The 19,773-nt window shown below is 42.4% G+C and overlaps 2 protein-coding genes across 2 annotated transcripts; both read right to left on the reverse strand.

Moving 5' to 3' along the window:
* Nucleotides 1–7,138: 7,138 nt before the first annotated feature.
* On the reverse strand, nt 7,139–10,081 carry LOC106886246 (chromosome unknown open reading frame, human C1orf52). Its single transcript, XM_014939004.1, has 3 exons — nt 9,764–10,081; nt 9,461–9,668; nt 7,139–7,848 (listed from the first exon to the last, which is right to left on the reverse strand). Exons 1-3 carry the CDS (start codon nt 10,022–10,024, stop codon nt 7,766–7,768), a joined length of 552 nt encoding a protein of 183 aa, XP_014794490.1. The 5' UTR covers nt 10,025–10,081; the 3' UTR covers nt 7,139–7,765.
* Nucleotides 10,082–12,058: 1,977 nt separating this feature from the next.
* BCL10 (B-cell CLL/lymphoma 10) lies at nt 12,059–19,769 on the reverse strand. Its single transcript, XM_014939510.1, has 3 exons — nt 19,618–19,769; nt 14,890–15,178; nt 12,059–13,798 (listed from the first exon to the last, which is right to left on the reverse strand). The coding sequence occupies exons 1-3, from the start codon at nt 19,708–19,710 to the stop codon at nt 13,431–13,433; spliced, it is 750 nt and encodes a 249-aa protein (XP_014794996.1). The 5' UTR covers nt 19,711–19,769; the 3' UTR covers nt 12,059–13,430.
* Between the last annotated feature and the right edge of the window lie 4 nt (nt 19,770–19,773).

The raw sequence follows: 19,773 nt of genomic DNA on the forward strand, positions 1-19,773 counted from the left end.
CTAAAACTGCATTTGCCAAATAATTTTTTCACTGTGATCGACAAATGTGAGAGTTATTTTTGAAAGAGAAAAGATAACAGTAGTTCTCCCCAGACAGCATTCAAAAACTACTTAAAATTTACAGTGCAAAAGCAGCTTAAAACACCTTTGTGGTATTAAGAAAATCCACAGCAAGATACCAAGAAAGCAACCAAAATAGATGTGCACTGTTTCAAAAGACACTTAAGTATTAGAAAGAAAATTAGAAGAAAATCAGGATCTGTAGTTTAAAGCAGTACTGCAAATTCAAGCAGCCATTATATCAGCAGTTAACAAAAGCACCCTCTACTGGTGTAGAACAGCTGAAAAGCCAGCAAATGTAGAATATAAGAGCTAAATTATTGCACGGCTTCATTTGCCCAGTAGATGATTTTGTTAATGGAACAATGCACATTTCTACCGCCAACTGATACTTTACTGACTCATCAACTGTCCCAAAAAGGCCAAGAAAAGCCAGGGAAATACAGGAACCCAGCAGGAGGATGGGGACCATACACACCTGTGATCCTGACAAGGTCAGACCAAAATTTATTTGCTGCTGGCTCTCCACCATTCAAGAAGCCCTGAATTTAGATATATATATTGTGTTTCAGGTTAGTCTCCCTGTTTCATCAGCACTGGAATCCCTTAATGACATGGATTCTACTTTTCTTCATATTGCCAGCTCGAGGTGTCTATTATGCTTCTATGAAGAAATAATACAGATAATCTACTAATGTTATAATAATATAATACTTCTGTAGCATGTAACTGTGTGTTGCCTTATATAAGTCTATGCACTGCTTTATACAGATACTTTGAAAAACATCAGTTTGTAAGATGTAAGCAGTATTTCATCAAAGATTACGGTGACATGGCTTATTTAAACTGCCAGAGATACAGCTTATTTACAGCCATCTAAGAGGCATGCACAAGGTTCCTGTGAGAACAAGTCACTTGACAAGTCACTAATGGCAAGCAAAACCTGGTATAATCCTATAAAATCTGTATTCCTAACTATTCAATCAGTATGGTTTTAAACAAGTCTTTGCCATTGCCAACCTTGTAATAACATGAAATAATACAACTCTTTGAAACATTTCTGACAATATATAAGCTCTTAGTCTCACAAAATACCATTTTATCAGTCCTGAGGAAGGGACCTGTAGGGACTCTTAGGTATCTTCTAATTACAACAGAAAGTGATACTTTTTTTTTGAACCAGAAGAGTAACAGAGAGAAAGAAATGTTGTGGGGGTTTCTGTAAACCCCTTCTTTAGGTCTTTATCAAGTCGTTGTGTTCCTTCCTGTAAAACCTACATCACCTGGTCTGATTCCTCAAGGCATCCCTTGTCACTCTGTATCAGAGAAGGTACTTGTTTAACAAAAGTGGACCATGTTCTGCTCCCCAACAGAGAGCCTCCTCCATTTACTTTTGCTGGCAGCCTGCTGCTGGGATGGGTGTTGGTTGGGTTGGTTCAAGGTGAGTATATTAATCCCCTTCGGGTAAGTTCCGTGGTTTAGGTTTAACTCCTCATTACGCCTTCCTGGGGTTACCCTGTATTAGTCCTGTATTTGTTTTCGTATCAGTCCACCTACGGGAAGAAACAGATGGTGGGAGAGGTTAAGAAAAGGGGTGGGAAATCAATGTCTGTCCTAAAGAATAGGTTCACCTTGTTAGAAGGCAGCAAAACAGAGTACTTGCATTGTTGCTCACAGCTACAGTGAAACAAAGGTGTGAATTATCTTTTGAAGCTACCAAGACGAAAGCATTCTAAAGATGAAGAACACTTCATCTTCTAAATGAAGAGCGCTGATAAAATTATTTGATAAGGGCCAAAAATGCTTATCTCCATTCATTGAATTCATTGCATTCTTCTGCCAATTCAGCTTCACAGGTCCTGGCTTCCCTGAAAATTCCTGCTTTTTTCAGAAGTGCCCTGAAGAAAATAGTTCAAAGGGACCAGCAGCATAAACCCATTCCAATCTCTGGAGCGACTCTGCCTTCCAGGTCCAACTGATCTTTGCACATTTCTACCAGCAACACAAATTCTGTGGACTCCTCTAAGGACAACGTTGCTCCCTTCCTTCTGTGATACTTTATGCATGAAGGGCTAGCCCACTGGAATCTCTGTCTCTCTCTTATTCCCACTATTTCCTGCTCCTAATGATATGACTTACAAGCTTTTAAAAAGCAATCCACTGCTACCAATATGTTTGTCTCGGGAACAGAACCATTCCCCAAGATTTCCGTGTCCCACGAGAAACCTCCTGGGCAATGAAAACATGCTATTTATTTCCGAAATTTTCTGTATTTTGCCAACATTTGTCTCTAGAGAAATCCTGCTTTTGGTTCAGTTGTGATGTTTTGAGGCAGCTGCAGACCATCTAGCTCATTACCGCCTCTTCTTGCATCGTTCTTTAAACTTCACCATAGCCAGAAAGCGCCTTTGGCAGTAATAGAATCTGATTTCTTAGCAAGGTGCCTCCATTTGCTCAAGGGTTTTCTAAACACATCCCATGCCAGTCTTCTTTTTTCCTCTGTAACACTTGCCCTCCTGTGAATTCGAGAGAGAGTGGTTGGTGTCTCCTCCTGAGCACGCCTGGGCAGCCATTTCCACTCTGTTGCTGCTACAACAACTAGCTTCCCAACAACCTCACCTCCATAGCCCACCAGTACAACCACGCTTGTGCCCAGGCCTAATGGTGCTGGGATTTTTCCAGCTATTTGGAAACCAACCTTTCAGTTTTTTTCCAGTCTGCCAAGTAATTGTGAGTGTCCTTACACATTTTCTCCCCAAATGGAAATGCTGCACAGCTAGAGCCATTGCCAGAGGTCCCTTTCAACTGATCCAGATGTTTATCCTTGAAGAACGGATGCATCAATGATGATGAGCTTCCATGCTTTTAAGACGGTCCCACGTTGTTCTCACATCAAACCCACACCCAAAGCAAAAGTACAAACATCTGTGACCAGTAGTCAAACGGGTTTGGAAAAAAAACCAGCAAGCTAAGACAGAAACAGGCACAAGAGCCTTTCAAGCCTCGAAAGAAAACCCAAATTGTATCCTGCTGGTGACTGAAGGCATGACGTCTTTCCACTCAAAATTCTGCCATGATTTTGCAAGATTAGCAAGATGGCAAATAAGCTTCCTGTCACCAGAGAAAGAAAGAGTCAGCCAGCATCACACAGCTTCTGTTTCTCTCTTGATAAAAAAATCCTCCTCCTGTGCTGATTACAGATTCACGATAAATTGCCCTTTGTGCGAAACCCACTGCATTTCCCTGGATTCACTTTCAGATTGGCAGGTTTAAGCTTATCACAAACCATTTGTAAATGAGTAAGTTCTTCAATATTGTTAGTATGCATCAAGCCCTCGCATAGGAATAGCGGACCGAGGGAGGGATGTCTTGCAACAACCTCTCCATTAGCATTTCTGGGAGGAAGCACTGCCTGCCGTGAAAGCCATTATCCTCAGCAGCTGTACTTTTATACTGATACAAATTCTGCTTTTCCAGATCATCCTGCCTTTCTTGGAAATCCAAGAAATGTAGCTGCTATTGTGCCAGCATCTGGAGGCAACACAATGCGTTCGTTGCAAACTAATTGCCTTCCAGCAACTCCCATTTTTCTCATCTTGACAAATTTTCATGAGAATTTTCTCAGATCAAACTTGTAGGCATTTTTTACTGCCTTTTTTTCGCCCCTGTTACACATAATGATCATCATCACATTGGATTCAGCATAAAAACAGTGCAATGATGAGTTAATAGAGGGCTCATTTTCAGAGCAAATCTTCCCCACTTGTCAGCGGGGGTGTATGTTCACTGTCACCATCTCCTCTTGAAAGACAATCCAGGATAAACTATTCTCTAGTTAGTGATTTTTTGAACATCTGAGCTATCAGTTTAAGTTTAATAAGCATTCACTCATGCATTTCTGATCCTGATGCACACAGTAGTCAAGTTTTCATTATTATCTCCCTAAACCTGCAGAAAACCTTCAAGTCTGTTTCTTGTTCCTTCAAGCTTTGCCTTCAGCTTCTTTAGTCTTTCCCTCTTCTACTTTCAAAACAAATGAGAAAATGTTATTGCTCATTTCTTCACACTTACCCAATCTGCTTCCATTACACATTGCATCATTATCAATGTTTCTTGTCTTGTAAATCTGTGTCACTTCTCCTAATCATACAAAAAGGGGTTGGAGAAGACCTGAATCCCCTTTTGGGGATGGCTGGATGCACTCTTACAATTGCAAGGCTTACCATGACCGCACCTTTCCTGGTAGTGCTCTCTCTAATGACTCACCAAGGAACTTGAAAGATGGCTGGCAATTTTACAGCTTTGTAGCTATGAATGCCGTGGATGCATTAGCAGTAATCTTGACTTAGAAGCCCAACTCCAGATGAGCATTTATAATTTAGCCTCTTGCCTGTTTTCCCTAGAAGGTATCCTTGGCAAAATCAGCAGGCTTTCTCTCCTTTTCTTCTTCTCCTGGCTAGTAGCCACATGTTGTCTAGCTCCATCCAGCCATTCCCAAACAGCCTCTTTGTACCAGCTACAGGTACCTGTGGTTTTTTTCCCCCTGCAGAAGCAAGTACTGCTTAGAAAGTACCATACTGTCAAAGCCAATCACTGGAAACATTTTTTGCTTTTCCAGCCATTTTCTCACCTCAAATAGGACTCCAGCATTTCTTCCACTATGGGGAGTTCTGTAGTTGTTTGCATTACATGTCACTGATGATACAAGTATAACATTTCTTTTATGTAATCTCATTTACTTAAAATAAAATGCACATGCTGGCTGTTACCTCTGACCTCAGAAAGGTCAGTGCCCTCCCTGCTCTGGGCTCTTTTGTATGCCCTGCATGTCAAGAAATCTGACTTGGTTCAGAAGCTGCAGCACTAGCACTTCTCTCATCATCTTCTCACTGAAGCATCTCTACCAAAAAACTTCCAGCAGCAGAACCAGCCCACCCAGATAAATCAGTGACCCATGGTCACTGCTTACAGTGAAGATTGCCTCAACCTGCAAATAATACGATTAATCATTCTTCTCCCAGATTAGCTGTGCTGGTTTTCTCCTTGGAAAATGAGTATCAGATGGTGTTAACTTCAAGACAACTGGATACCCCATGTGATATATCATATTTCAGATATGATCTGAAAACAAAAGGAGTGATTTAACATGGTAACTTCCTGAGCTGCCCCATAGAACAGCAGAGCAAACCAAACACGGACAATGGCAGTCATGGGGATGCATCCCATTTCCACAGCTGGTGACATTAACCTTCAGCAGTAATGCTTTCCAAAGAGCACCTCAGTGGCAAACAGAACTATTACGAGACTTGAGAATTGGGCAGTCCATTGAATTGCTAACTTCATGTCAAATCCCTCCCTGGACACAAACCCAACCTTTGGGAAACTGACTGAACAATTGATTTTCATATCTGACCAGGACCTCACTGCTCTTCCCTACCCTGAGCTCTCTACGCCAGCTCTAGCATAAACACAGTCCCATTAAAAAAAGGAGCTCAAGCAGTCTTTTTTTTTCTTTTCTACCACAGTCTCTAAAGATTAGCACCTTCAACCTAGCTATATTAGAACAGCAGATACAGAAAAAAAATAGATTAGAGCAAGCCTTTTCATTTAGAGACTTCACACCCTCAGCATTGCAAGAAAAACACCCTTCCTTTCCCTTATAAGCGAAACTCACAGAAACCATTTGATCCCAGACGACCAGGACCCAGAGACCAGCAGCCACCCAAGTAGCTTGTGACAATCCACATCCCGAAGCGGATGATGTAAGGCTGCACCAACCTGCATGGAGACAGCTATTCCTGTGAGAGAGCTGGTCTGCTTTAGATGGTAATTTTTAGTGGGAGTCTCGTGCACTATTACAAGAATGAGGGAGACTTTACACTAGCATTCTAGACAAAGCGAAGTACAGGCATTTATAGCCTCTCAACTCAACAAAATGCAGATCTCCACAGTTCCTAAGCTGTCACGCTCCACTGGCTGTCCACCAGGTGAAACCTCCATTTCAGCAAGGAGTAGACATCGCTGCTGTGAAGGGGGTCTTCATCCCAGCTGGAACTCTGCAGAATTGTCATTAAAGGTGCAGGAGGTTTCCCCTCCCAACCCAGAGGCCAGCTCTGCTCCACTCCCTGCTAGCCCAGCCCCTGCTCCAGCCCAGCCACCCCAGCCTCAGCTGAAGGAGGATGATGAGAAACTGTACACAGATCGGGCACCACATCAGCTTTGCCTACGACACCGTCCCTCACCTTGGAGCTTGCTACGACAGCGTGCTAGGAGAGCTGGTGCACCAGGAACACTCAGCTGTGTACTGCTACCAGTTTTTGCATTGTTTCCAGACCAGCAGCACAAAAGGGGTAGAATATATCCCCGATTTGGCCCAACAGCTGGTGAAATTGGCGAGGAGTGGTTGTGGAGTCTGCAGGTAGAGAAGGATCTGGAGAAAGCGTTATCACACCGCCAAGGTTAGAATCGTATCATTTCTTGCTAACTTCATATACTCACTAAAAATGAATACATTTTTGATATATTGAGGTTCCAAAGAATTTTTTTAAAAACAACTCTTTAAAAGATTATCGTATTAGCACATATGCATACAGAATCTGTTCTCCCAAATTAAAGCTAATCCAAGTCAGAAGGAAAATAAAAATTATGTCTAAATTAAAAGTTTAATTACATAGATTTCTATTAGCAGGCCTAATCTCACTGCAGATTTCCTAAGGCACAGAAGCTTTATTTGAATATAAACCTCGAGCAACCCTCCCTCCAACCCAGTTTTACTGATACTTTTCCATATCCAGACCCAATGCAGCAGCATATCACAAATACAACAAATACTGACTAGCAGTTTGAGAAGATTAACAACTGTTTGCACTGAAATAAACACAATTTGGCAGTAAAGACTCTATCACAGCTTTGTCATAATTTTTTTCTACAGAAATACCTAGATTCTATTTTCAATTTTAGGAAGAATACATTAAATGCTGCAATTCTTCCTGCATCAGTTAGTCTCGTATTTCACGGACGAAGATCACATAACATCAAAACTAATTATCAAATATTAAACTCTACTATAAGGTCCACCTTTTTTTCAGTTTGCAGTTGTGCATTTATTACAAACAAAACCCTGAGGAATCTGTTGTGTCATAAGAAATACATCATTGAAATGCATACAGTACAGAATTCATCCCTCCTATTCACCAAGCATGCAATTCAATATTTATGCCACAGATGTTTTCAAATGTAGTTTTATTCCAGCGACCTATGTGCAGTCTTTACATACACTTCAAAACAACATTATGCAAACATATCACAGGACAGTACTTAAAGAGTCTTTAGTATATACTCCTTTATAAAAGGTTTTGACACAATGGAAAAGTCAGTCCAGAAAAGTTCACGTTACCAGGTTTCTTGATAAACAAAATACCACAAAACCCTGTAACTTGCATCAGCACAAGTATCCACCACAATGGATCCCTCTTCTAAATCCCTCTTTTAAATAAACAGGTTTAAATTTTGTTCAGTAGACGAGTTTCTATCACAACACTGTCCATATAATTTTGTGCTTTCCAAAAGGCAAGCATACTACAGAAATAAAATTCCCTACCTGACGGGAGAGAGAAATTCAGTAAACATGTATTTGTTTCCCATTCCAGCAGAGGAATGCAAGTTCATTGAAATTCTCATTATGGCTAAATCCAGCATGCCTTGCTTACAACTTCTTCTTCTTTGTCTGCTCCCCAGAGTCTAGTTTACGTTTCTTGGCAGAAGCTGGTTCATCATCTTTTTCACCATCTTTAAATAAATAACAGAATTAATTAAAGTCAGCAAAGACAGTATTTTTCTCTTAAACACCACCCTCATTCCAGAACAACTGACTTAACGATGTCTGAGATGCCTGGAGAAAAACCACAGTTGTATTAACTGACGATATCCTCATTTTTGGAATGTGGACAGTATGTGGACTTGTTACAACTACGACAGACCATTGAGGATAAATAAGAAGAGGCCTTGTTATGCTACTGTACAGTACCCATTCTAAAAAATGTATTAACAGATAAGACAAAAAGCTAGAAAATGACGTTTTAGAAGCAGGAAGTAATGTCAAGATCAATTAACAGTTTATCTTCTTAGTCTCTGGATGACGGCTGACTAAGAGAAACGTGTACTGGGTTGGTGGTGGGAAAGCATACAGAATAAATGGAGCAAGACAGAGACAGACAAACTGCCACTGGAGAAGGAACACCCAGAGAAAAAATGGACAAGACAGTAAAAGAAAGGTCCTTGGAAAAGGTGTGATGACAACTGGCAAACCAAAACATTATCACATGTTCAGAAAACCCAGAATTTCTTCTTCTGGTTTTGTTCTCTTGGTTGCTACTGGGTAGTCTCTTTCTCCAGCGCTTTTTAAAAAAATTAAGTCCTCCCTCCTGCCAATTATTTTTTTTATTTCCTAGACTACCATTACAGCTTGTATCATGATTAAAAGTGAAAAGGACAGTAAATATTTTCTTCAGTAATCTGTCACACGGACAGTTTTTTTAATTCCTCCCTCAGCCCCCAAGTTTTGCAAACATTGCAATCTGCCCTACATCCAATGTAGGGCAACAAAGATGATTAATTGGAGCACCTCCCTTATGAGGAAAGGCTCAAGGAGCTGGGGCTCGTTAGCCTCGAGAAGAGAAGGCTGAGGGGAGACCTTAGCTATGTTTACAAGGATCTAAAGGGTGGGCTGAAGGATAATGGAGCCTGACTCTTTTCAGTGGTTTCCAGCGATAGGCTGAGGGCACAAGCTGGAACATAGGAAGCTCCATTCAAATACAAGGAAAAACTTCTTTACGGTGAGGGTGACAGAGCTGGAACAGGCTGCCCAGGGAGGTCATGGTGTCTCCTTCTCTGGAGATCTTCAAGACCCGCCTGAATGCAGTCCTGAGTGATGTGCTCTGGGCAATCCTGCTTGAGCAGGGAAGTTGGACTAGGTGATCTCTAGAGGTCCCTTCCAACTCTGACAGTTCCGTGATCTGCACCTCGGGTCAAGCCAGCAGTGCTTAAAGATGCTCTCATACCGCTTTCTGTTATAGCAGCGCCACACCTGAACCCGTTGGTCTCACAGAACTGCAGTTGTGCGCTCCAGAATCATTCCCAGTTTCCACTAACACGGGTGGGAGGGGAACAGAGGGGCTGCTGGAGAGCCCTCACTGACCCTAGGCACATAGAAGCACAGCCGGCCGCCCCTGCAGCCCTACCCTCCAGCAGCAGCACGGATGCAGAACAGCCCAGCGAGAACCTCCTCCGACTCGTTAACAGGGAGGTCTCCACTCGCAGACCCCCCCGGCCTCCCTGTCCACACACGTCTGAACCCCCCCACGCCCGTGGGAAGCCCGGCCGCCTCCGGGCGGGCCCTCACCCGATGCCAGGGCTTCCTGCTCCTCGTCCGGCAGGAACCGTGCCTTGCCGGCCTGCCGGGGCGCGTCCTCCCCGTTGTCCTCGTAGATGTTGGACCACTTGATGGCCATGTCGACGGCGGGGGCCGGCGGGGGCTGCTTCTCGGGCGGGCTGTAGCTCTCCGGCGGGGGCACGGCGTTGCTCTTCCACACCTTGAACTCCTTGGGGGGCTGCAGGAGAGAGCAGGGCACCCGTCACTCCGGGCCTGGGCAACCCGGCCCGGCCTTTCCCCCTCCCCTTAGTCCCTCCCGGCCGCCCCCCGCACCTCCTCGGGCGCCCGCACGACGCGGCTGTCCCAGTCGATCTGCTTGTTGAGGGGGTTGTAGAGGAAGGCGGGCGGCTGCGACACCCTTCGGAAGAGCTCGTCGGGCGGCGGCAGCTTCGGCCGCCGTCCCGGGCTGCCCCCCGCCGCCGCGCCGCCTCCCGGCCCCCGCTCGTCGGGCTGGGGCTCGTCGGGCTCCGAGTCGGAGCTGGAGCTGCCGTAGGCCGCGAAATAAGCCAACGGGTCCTCTCCCTCCGCCGCCATGGCGGGGCCCTGCCGCCGCGACACCGCCCGCACGGAAACCGGCCCCGCGCCGAGGGTTCCGGCCTGCCGCCGGGACCGCGGCACACCCGGCCCCGTCGCGGCCCCCCCCGGCCGAGCCCCCGGAGGAAAAGCCCCGGGTGTTTGTGTGCGTGGGTCCCGGGCTGCAGGTGGCGAAGGGGATGCTGCAGCAGGAGGTGGAAAAAGCAGCGCTTTCTGCAGCGGCCCGGGGTGGGGTGTGTGGGGTTCACCCCCACCAACTCGGGGAGTTTCTTCTCCGAGTGACCACAGACAGACACGGACAATTGGACGTGAAACGGAGATGTTTCTCTTTTTTTACATCTGCAGGCCAAACTAGAGAGAAAATCCCTTTTTCCTTAATGCTCAGAGGAGGTAAAGCTTTGAACACAGCCTATGCTGTCACAGCTTACGCCGGCACTTTGGCAATCCTTACCAAACCATATTTTTCAAATCTGTTGGAAAAAGCTTGTACTAGACTTCCCGTGTCAACAAAGCCCATATATCTGTTTGTGCATCAGCGAAAATATTGACTAGGTGCTGTTCAGCCTACTTACACTACCACAGAAGCAGGATAAGGTCCAAGGAATGGGCTTTGGGTGTAATAGGGTCAATTATTTTACTGTAAAGATACTAAACCATGTCCAGCTGATCTCTCAAAATCAACACCATTAATTATTATTTTGAAAGAAACTGTACACACAAAAAGTACAATGAAAACAACCACTGAAGTGAGCAACATTTGCAAATCGTTTGTTGAGTCATGCTCCCCAGCACCCAAAGGTTTTGTCTCTCCCCTGCTATTCATAAAAGTCTTAACAATGAAGTCTTATATGCATATGCATGTCTGAAAGCAACACTTCTTACATCTTTAAGAAGTTGGGTAATCGAGTCATTTAACGAAAAGCAAGAATCAGGTTAGCAATACCAGTCATGAACCACAGAGGCTGTAGTTAGGCAGCTGAGGGCTTAATTTCACATGCACGTTTTCCCTACACACGGCTCCTGAATGCAGTCCTACAGGCACAGGTGTTTCACATTAAGTCAGTTTTTCCACCGCAGACAAACCTCTCTAACAGGAGAGTGAGAACAAACACCTCCCGCACACACAAAACCAAACCCACACATCCAGATACTGGCACGAACTGCTCTTACAACCCATACATTTTAATAATGAGTGGCAGACAGGAAAACAGGCAATTATACAAAAGAATTTATTCCAAAAGTTGTGATAGAAATGTTTGTTTGTTTGTTTTAAAAAAAAGCACATTATAAACATTTGGTAAGACAATACATTCATTTAAGTCTCAGGCTAACAGGCTCCACGGCAGGATCCCTGCACAGGTAGGCTTCCTGCAGGCTGCGGGGCTGGCAGCGCAGCTCCCTTGCTCGGATTCAGATCTGCAAGGCTGGCTGCACCCCGAGCTGGAGCTCTTCTTCAGTGAAGGCCACGCTTGCTCGCTCCCCTCCATTTACAAGAATCCAGAAAGGGACCCAAACCTAAGCACAGCTCTTAAGGTGATTACAGTGGGCATTTAGACAAATTAATTTTTAGACATCCAAGTATGTGCAACTACAGTTCAAGTTCATGGAAGAGAGGGATTTAAGCCCACCCTTAATTTCATGTTGGAGAGTAAAGTTTTGCTTGCATATGTAGGCACTTAACTTCCAGAGTGCCTTCTGAACCAGGCACTTTTGCTGAACAGCATTGTCACTGTCCTGACAGTCTACAACCTTAGATGTATACAACAAAAACAAGGACTTTTTAAACACTAAACAGAAGCCCACATTTTTATCAAATGAAAGCTATTCATATACTAAGTATGGAGTGTAGTTGAACACTGCAGTTTCTTTTAACCTACTTCTGAAACCAGAGTAAACATATAAAAAGAGACTATCTCAAGGTCCTGCAGATGGGCTGTTTCCACAAAAGGAGAACGCAGTTTAGGAATATTACCTGGGTTTGAATTTGAATGGAATTACATGGCTATAGCACTGTATGAGCGCCAAAATAAATATAATTAGAGACTATCTCAAGGTCCTGCAGATGGGCTGTTTCCACAAAAGGAGAACGCAGTTTAGGAATATTACCTGGGTTTGAATTTGAATGGAATTACATGGCTATAGCACTGTATGAGCGCCAAAATAATTTAAAGTCTTAAATACCTACCCTTTGATATACTGAAAACATCCCATCACTTTAAAGTGTTGTACTGCAGAACACAGCTGTATACATTTCCAAGTAAGAGTTTATCTTCACCTAGTAATTTTAAAGTTATTATAAGCCAACTTAATAAAAATTAGATTACAACTCAAGAGTAGAGTATGAGAGGAATACAGCATGTTACATTGTGTCAAGAAATGAGAACCTTCCCATGTTGCAATAGTTTAAAATGCATTTGACTCCAAGAAACTTGAAATGTAAACCTGCCTATCTGCTTTGAAGAGTAGATATCTGAAGTGTAACATTTCTAAGAGTCCTTTAGGTATGGATATTTTCTTGCTACAGGACTCCTCATCTACTTACCTACTGGGACAAAACATACAAGCTTTGCTCCTTAACAGCATTATACAATAACATTTTCTTATAGCCCACATGATGCTGTTACAGCAGTTTACATTCCTTTTCCAGTACTAATGAGAATTTATATTTAAAGTGCATCTCAAATCAGAAATCTCTAACTAATATACAAGAAGAACATGCTAAGGCTTGTGAAAGTATATTTGCTAATCCAAATCACTGCGATACCAAGTGCCTTTTGATTTAACTGGTAGGATAGAGAACAAAGTTCAGATGATTAAGAGACTTCTTGCAAATAAGTATAGCTATAGATTTGGCCAGATCCGTGTGGGTTTTTTTGCAAATGGAGCTGCATACACATACACAGAAGGCAGAATTTATCCTACAGGGAAACACTCGATTTGGTAAATGAGTAATTTACCAAATTTTTTTGGTAATTGAGTTTAAGCTTTTAGTTCAGAAAGTTATTTTTCAATGCTTAATACTTTTCCTAACCACCTTTCCCAATTCACCTGTCACAGAAACTTTAAGAAAAACAGATTTTTTCTTAGGAAGAAAACCCCCCATTTGTTCTATAACTGCAGCATAAATAACTGCAGCTATGTGTCAAATCTTAAATACATTGGTTTAAAAAACAAGCCTTTGCTGGTATAATACCATGAGCTTTTGAAAAAAGCTCCCTAAGGAAAATAAAATCAAGCAGCTCCAGAGTCATCCAATTACAAAAAAAAAATACTCCTTAAAAACAGTAAATAGCATACATTGTTCCCTCTGCTTTTGCTAGGTAGCAGTTGAAAACATTTTTTTTACCCTTTATACGACATCATACAAAGTTTCAAAGTTTGGATGAACAAACAAAAGTCACACTGTTCACTGTGATTGAAGAGAACGTGATCTTAAAGGCAAAAAGCAATTGTCACTGGAAGTAGTCGATGGTTCCTGCTGCTCTGCCTGGAGCTCGGGGGGCAGGGGAGGTGCTCCGGGGTCTCCAGGCCCTGGAAGGGTGGCTGAGAAAACAGCACACTCTGCGTTTCCCATCTCTGCAATTGGCAAATTCATTGAATGAAGGGAGACAGCAGACACAAATGCGGCGGTGCTATAATCTTCTTCTGGATGATGTATCTGGGTAGATTCTTTGTCTTTTGTTTTATCAAAAAAATTAGATTCATCCGAATACGATCTAGAAAGATTATTTGTTCCTTCATACAGTGAGGTCATACAGGTGCTGCAGCTTAGACCTAAGACAAAAAACAGAGACTGGATTCAATTACAATAATGGTGCGCTGTTAAAACCATGCTCTGATGTAGCATCAATAAGATTGTCACAGATCAGTTGTTAGTATTTTTAACAGACTAACCTCTTCATCTCACCTGTGACATCCCAATATTCACAACAAATTAAAAAGTACATGCAGGTTATCTAGGCCGATGCAAATGGTTTCTCTGTATCTTCGTATCAGCTACGATTTGACAAAGACACACTGTAATTTAAGCTTCATTTTAGGAAGTCACTTTGGCCCTTTGACCCATCTTTTGACAGATTTTTCTCACTGTGTTCTTCAAACTTTTAAAAGCTTGGACTACATGGTTCTACTCCAGTGGACTGCATTTGAAGGCTGTTGTACCTGAACCCAAAGAAAACTTCAGGCTTTTAATCTCTAGACTTAAAAAACTACTTTCTTCCTTCTTTATTTCTCTTTTGGTGGGTGTGGAAGGGGAAGTAAGGTTTTTGGTTTAGGAGGCTTATGCTTTATTTGCCTTAAAATACAAATTCATATAGACACTTCAAGCTTTGGAGGTCAAAAAAACCTCTCCACCCTTATGATACAATGCATGCACACATTTACAGTGCCTAATTTTGAGTTTTGGCATTGAAGGCATGCAGGAGAATTCCTCTCAGGTTGCATTTGCAGGCTTATCTTCTGCTGAGGTGCAAAGTTTAACAAAACCAGAGCATGCTGTCACTCCAGTAAATAGCTTCAAAAGAAATCCAAGATAGAAGATAACCACACATTTTGAGTTCTGAATTAGAACCTCATAGAAAGCAAAACTGAGATGTGAGGACAGACTTATCCATCATAACAACACATGAAAGGATTTTTTGTAAGTTGTTTTTTATGATGTGTTCAGATTGTAAAAATGCAAAGCCAGGATACATACACTAGTATCTTAAACCCAAACTAGCAATATTTCCAAGAATGTTGTCCCAAACACTAGAGGAAGAAAAAAAAAACTGTACAAAGAAACATGACTCAAAGAATTGTTGAAGTTTATTTTGTAGACCCTCAAAATAAAACTTACGTCTTACAAAATATTATTATAAACTTACCTTTGAGAGCTTCAAGTTTTTCATTTTTGACTTTCAACACTACGTCAGTTATCTTTTGTAACAGGAAGTTTTGTGTTCTTTCTCGTCGGATAGATTCAATCAAAGCATCTAATCCCTTTGGGTTTTCTGCTAAGTAGTCCAACAACTTCCCAGTTTTTTTCCTACTGGAAGATCGAGAAGAAATTTCTTCTGTGTCCTCTCTAGTGAGTATTTTCTTTGAACGTAGGTAATCAAAGTGTCTCTCAGCTATGATTTTATCACACAGGTAAGGACGCATCCTTTCTAAAGCCTGAAAAACAAAACAATCTAGTATTAGCTAATCTTTCCATTTATTTAGAAGCCTCTATTTGAAACCTATACGATTTTGATAAAGGTTAATGAAACAATTTTTAAAGCTGCCACTGCATTACCTAGCAGAGATTTTTCTCAGTATAATTTTTTTTTCTTTAAAAAAACCCACACGTTATCTAATTTACTTATCCCTTTCATTAGTTTTCTTTGAGTGAACTCAGGAGTTTTAATTCATGTAAAGTAATAAGGTGAATACTTACTGAAAATGTTAATTACATCAGGTCTGTGGTTATCAGATTTCAGAACAGTCACAAAGTAAAAATGAAAATAAATTATACCAACAAAACCAAACGGCACCTACTCAGTCTACAGACACACTCATTCTCACTGACTACCTGACTGCCACATTTCCATACTGTTTGTATCCATAAGGCACAACTCCAAAATATTGCACTTATTGATGTTTTTTATATATTGAGTAAAAGCAGCCTCACAGCAACAGCATGAATATACTCACTGTTTGAAATGTTTGTTAAATAAACACCACTTACAAGCTCAATAGATGACTGGCATCCAAAATCCATGCAGTTTCATCCACACATGTACCCGCTCTCAACAACTTTATTGGCTGCCTTCTTTTGTTTTAAGACTGAATATTAAACACCTGAAGCAACTGGCACACTTCTAACATGCTGCACACACAACGGAGAGTTAGTGCAACTCTGAGGACTCTGGCAAAAGGAAATTGATTCTGCCCCCTGCAGCTCAGCTTCAGCCTACAAGCATAAACTGGTTACTTAAATCCTCTCTATAACGAGCAAACAGAAAGAGGTGGAACAAACTGCCCACGGGAGGGGACTCCATTGTCTAAAGATCCTAACATACAGTCAGTTAACATCAGGTATGATGAAACAGAGACGCCTGCCTTCAGCAGTTCAGCAGCAGTGCCATTTTGCACCTTCAGGAACTGTAACGCCTAGTATCAGATCACATTTCCTCAGATCATCTTCCTGGGGAAACATGCCGTCTCTTGTAACCATACTCAATTCTAACCTGACTATTAATTTATTTATGAGACAATTTTATAGGTGCAATGTCAAAACTAAAAGCTGCCCTGTCATCACTTTGATTTCCTCCTTGGAAGATCAAGTGTCCTCTCCTGTACTGACCAATTTATTTTTGCAGTCATCAAAACAAAAACCAAACTTCCTCTGCCTCATTCAGAGGCTACACACAAGCACTGCCAAAATGTAAATGATATTTGTCTTATTTCAATCTGTACATTAGCAAGCCTACTTGGTATCAACACCGAAACAGAATTACCGCATTTGCTCACTACTCTCCAGTTTCAGTATCTACTACTCTCTGAAAATGAGTCACAAATAACATCTCTGTGCTTGAAAAACAAGCTCTCATTTTATATAATACTACAAAATCAACAATTTCTCCCACCAACATTTTTCATTGTGCAAAATTGCACAAGAAGTCAGACACCCACTAGCTTAATATTACTGGTATGAAACAAGCACCCTCACAAGTCTCATTTGATTCAAAAAGAGAAAAAAAAAGAAAAAAGATTTGAGAGCCAGAAGGAAAAACACCTTTACTTACAAGACACATGAAGAGAAGGAAAGAAATAAAACTTCTTTCCTGAAGAAAGTTTTCAAATATCCTTCTGCTTTTTGAGATTAGATTCCGTAACAGCAGCATTAAAAAAAATAAAATTGGAAAAATGCCTGCCTTATAGCCATTTACTAGCTCAGTAAAGAGAAGCTAGATATAAAGGTGCTCTTTAAAACAAATTATTTGAAACAGCAAACTACTGTCTGGGATACCGGTGCTAGGGAAAGCACCAACAACTCTTACAGAAAAAACCTCCTGGACTCCTCCATAAAGCAGGAGGATACATGTGTTCTTCTAGTTGCTCTTCAGGATCCAACAAATACTAAACAATGAATAAACTGCCAGTGGTTACACAGTTGTTAAAGATAACATCAGACGAGCACACACAGAAGGTAAAAGGCGGCTTTTGGCAGTAGACTGTCACCAATAGATTGAATACAACGTAAAACCAAAAACGTAAGAGTGCAGTTCCTTGGCTGATTTAAGATCAAGGAATACTCCCCCCTGCGCAGCAGCTGCATGTTCCTACCCTTTCCCTTGTACCAGTGGATGCAAGGATCCCGTCAAGAAACTGAATGGGTGCTTCCCCCCACAGCCAGTTTAATTACATGCTTGGGTTTAATATGCAGTCATGTTGGCAGTAGTGATGGCATAACAACTATGACAAGAGCAGAAAAGTGCAACCGTACAGCTTATATCCATTGCCATGAAGTGGCTCTGGAATACGACCCAAGAGTCCAGTTGCAGCGAGCCCATGCCTAAACGGTTATGAATGCAGTGGGCAGGACAGATTTCTTCAGTCCTCATGGAAATCTCATCCTACCACCAGAAGGATCAATCAACAAATTCTCAAATACAAGAGTCAGCCAATATTTCACCATTAGAAGAATAGAGTTGTTATTGAATAGAAAGACTATTGTGTTTTGACTAACATCTTCCTGTAATGAGTCTTTCACTGTATGAAGTGTATCAGCTCTGAATTCCCCTCTGCATTGTCCTCATAGGGTAATGGCTGATGAAGGACAGAAAGAGTAAACACATTAGGACAGAAGCTTTAAATATACTTTGCTCTATATTGATGGTTTTGTATGGCTCACTGCTTCCATCCCAGTTCTCATGTAAGACTCCAACCTCTATAGTTCCTCCTCCAGACAAATTTACCCAGACCAAGTCATCCTTACAAGTTAGCTTTCTGAGGTGTGCTGTCACATAATATACACAAAACTTCTAGTAATGCAGCACTTCTGTTTGAAGGGAACCTGTCAGAGTTAAACAACTTCGAATCAGCTAAGCAAGTTTAAACTGACTGAGCGCTTCATATCATGAAGCAGCAACATTTAAAATCTGACAGAAGAAGCTCGAAAGACAGATTTATTGGATTGTATTTTGATGATGAAACAAATGTTATTTCTTTCTACATATTAGGTTTCCATCAAGTCCTCCAATTATTACAGGAGAACCTACAAGATTAAAGGCTGAAGCAACATAAATGCATTTCTGTGAGATGCAGCCGTGAATTCAGTCACTGACAAAGATTAACGTACATACCAAGTTACGTATGTAGTCTGATTTAAGTAGCTCGTATCTTTTTTTGGTGTGACTACTGGATGCTAACTGTTGCATTATTGCCCTCTGGTACCACAGAAGCAAGTAATAACTTGAAAAACATGCCTCACAAAACTATGACAAAGCATTTAAAGAAAACTATGTATGCATGCATAAAGCTAGTAAGAAACCAAAACCAAACTCCAAACATTCTTTGTTGTACTTTAAAGGAATACATAAAAAATAGCCAATCATAAGACATTCTAAATTACAAACAGAAGCTATGGATGATCATGAAATAATTGATAAACTGAGATTTTTATGGCCTCAAGTTTCGCCAGGGGAGCTTTAGATTGGATACTAGGAAAAACTTCTTCACGGAAAGGGTTATCCAGCATTGGAATGGGCTGCCCAGGGCAGTGGTTGAGGCACCATCCCTGGAGGTGTTCAAAAGATGGGTTGACATGATCCTCAGGAATATGGTTTAGAGATTTTTTTATTGCTTATTTCTTATTTATTTTTTTTGTCAGAGTTAGGTTGATGGTTGGACTAGATGATCTTTAAGGTCCCTTCCAAGCTTGATGATTCTATGATTCTATAATTTTTAAAAATTTATTCTAAATTAACCAATCACTTGTTGAGGTCGGTTAGCACATCGCTTGCTTCCCAGTCTAGTAAAGAGATAAGGAAATCCAGACTGAATCAGGATGAAGTCTTCTCTCGGTTTCCACATATCAGTGAATAAATATTGGGTGAGGGAGGGAAATCATAGACCAAAAAGCTTAAAAAAAAATTAATCCAAATATTCGTGCTTTGCAAGAGAGAATCTTATGAACACGAAGAGAAGTATATACCTTGGCAACTAGCCTTCTGATATCGTATTAATTACTCATTACTCTGCCCTTAAAACGCAACACGGGAGTGGAACGCTTAGAAGAAAACAAAAGAAACCGGAACTTTCAGGTGAGCACCTGGCCGCAGGGTTTAGTGTCTGCGGGGCTTTACCGGCCTCCCAGCGGGCAGCCCGCCGGAGCCCCCGCCCCGCCCGTGCCAACCCGCACACGGCCCGCCCGCCTCCGCGGGAAGGCGGCGGGGAATTCCGGGCGGCGCGGTGGGGGCTCGGCCCGGCCCCTGGCGGCCCTCCCGCCTCCGCGGCGGCTTCCCCCCGCTCTGACAGCGCTTCCGCTTCGCCCGCCCGGGCCCGGGCCCCGGCCCCACCCCAGCCCCGTGCGCTGCGGCATCTCGGCCCGCACCACGGCCACCACTTACATCCTTCTTCACCTCGGCCATCTCGTCCTCCGTCAGCAGCCGCCCCACGGCCCCCGAGCCCGAACAGCTCGAGCCCGGGCCTGGGCCTTCCATAACGGAAACCCCGCCGCCGCCGCCGCCGTCGGGGAAAACCGCTCAGGGCAGCGCTTCCGGCGC

The sequence above is a fragment of the Calidris pugnax genome, unplaced genomic scaffold (assembly GCF_001431845.1).
Source record: "Calidris pugnax isolate Ruff unplaced genomic scaffold, ASM143184v1 scaffold18, whole genome shotgun sequence".
Lineage (NCBI taxonomy): Eukaryota > Metazoa > Chordata > Aves > Charadriiformes > Scolopacidae > Calidris > Calidris pugnax.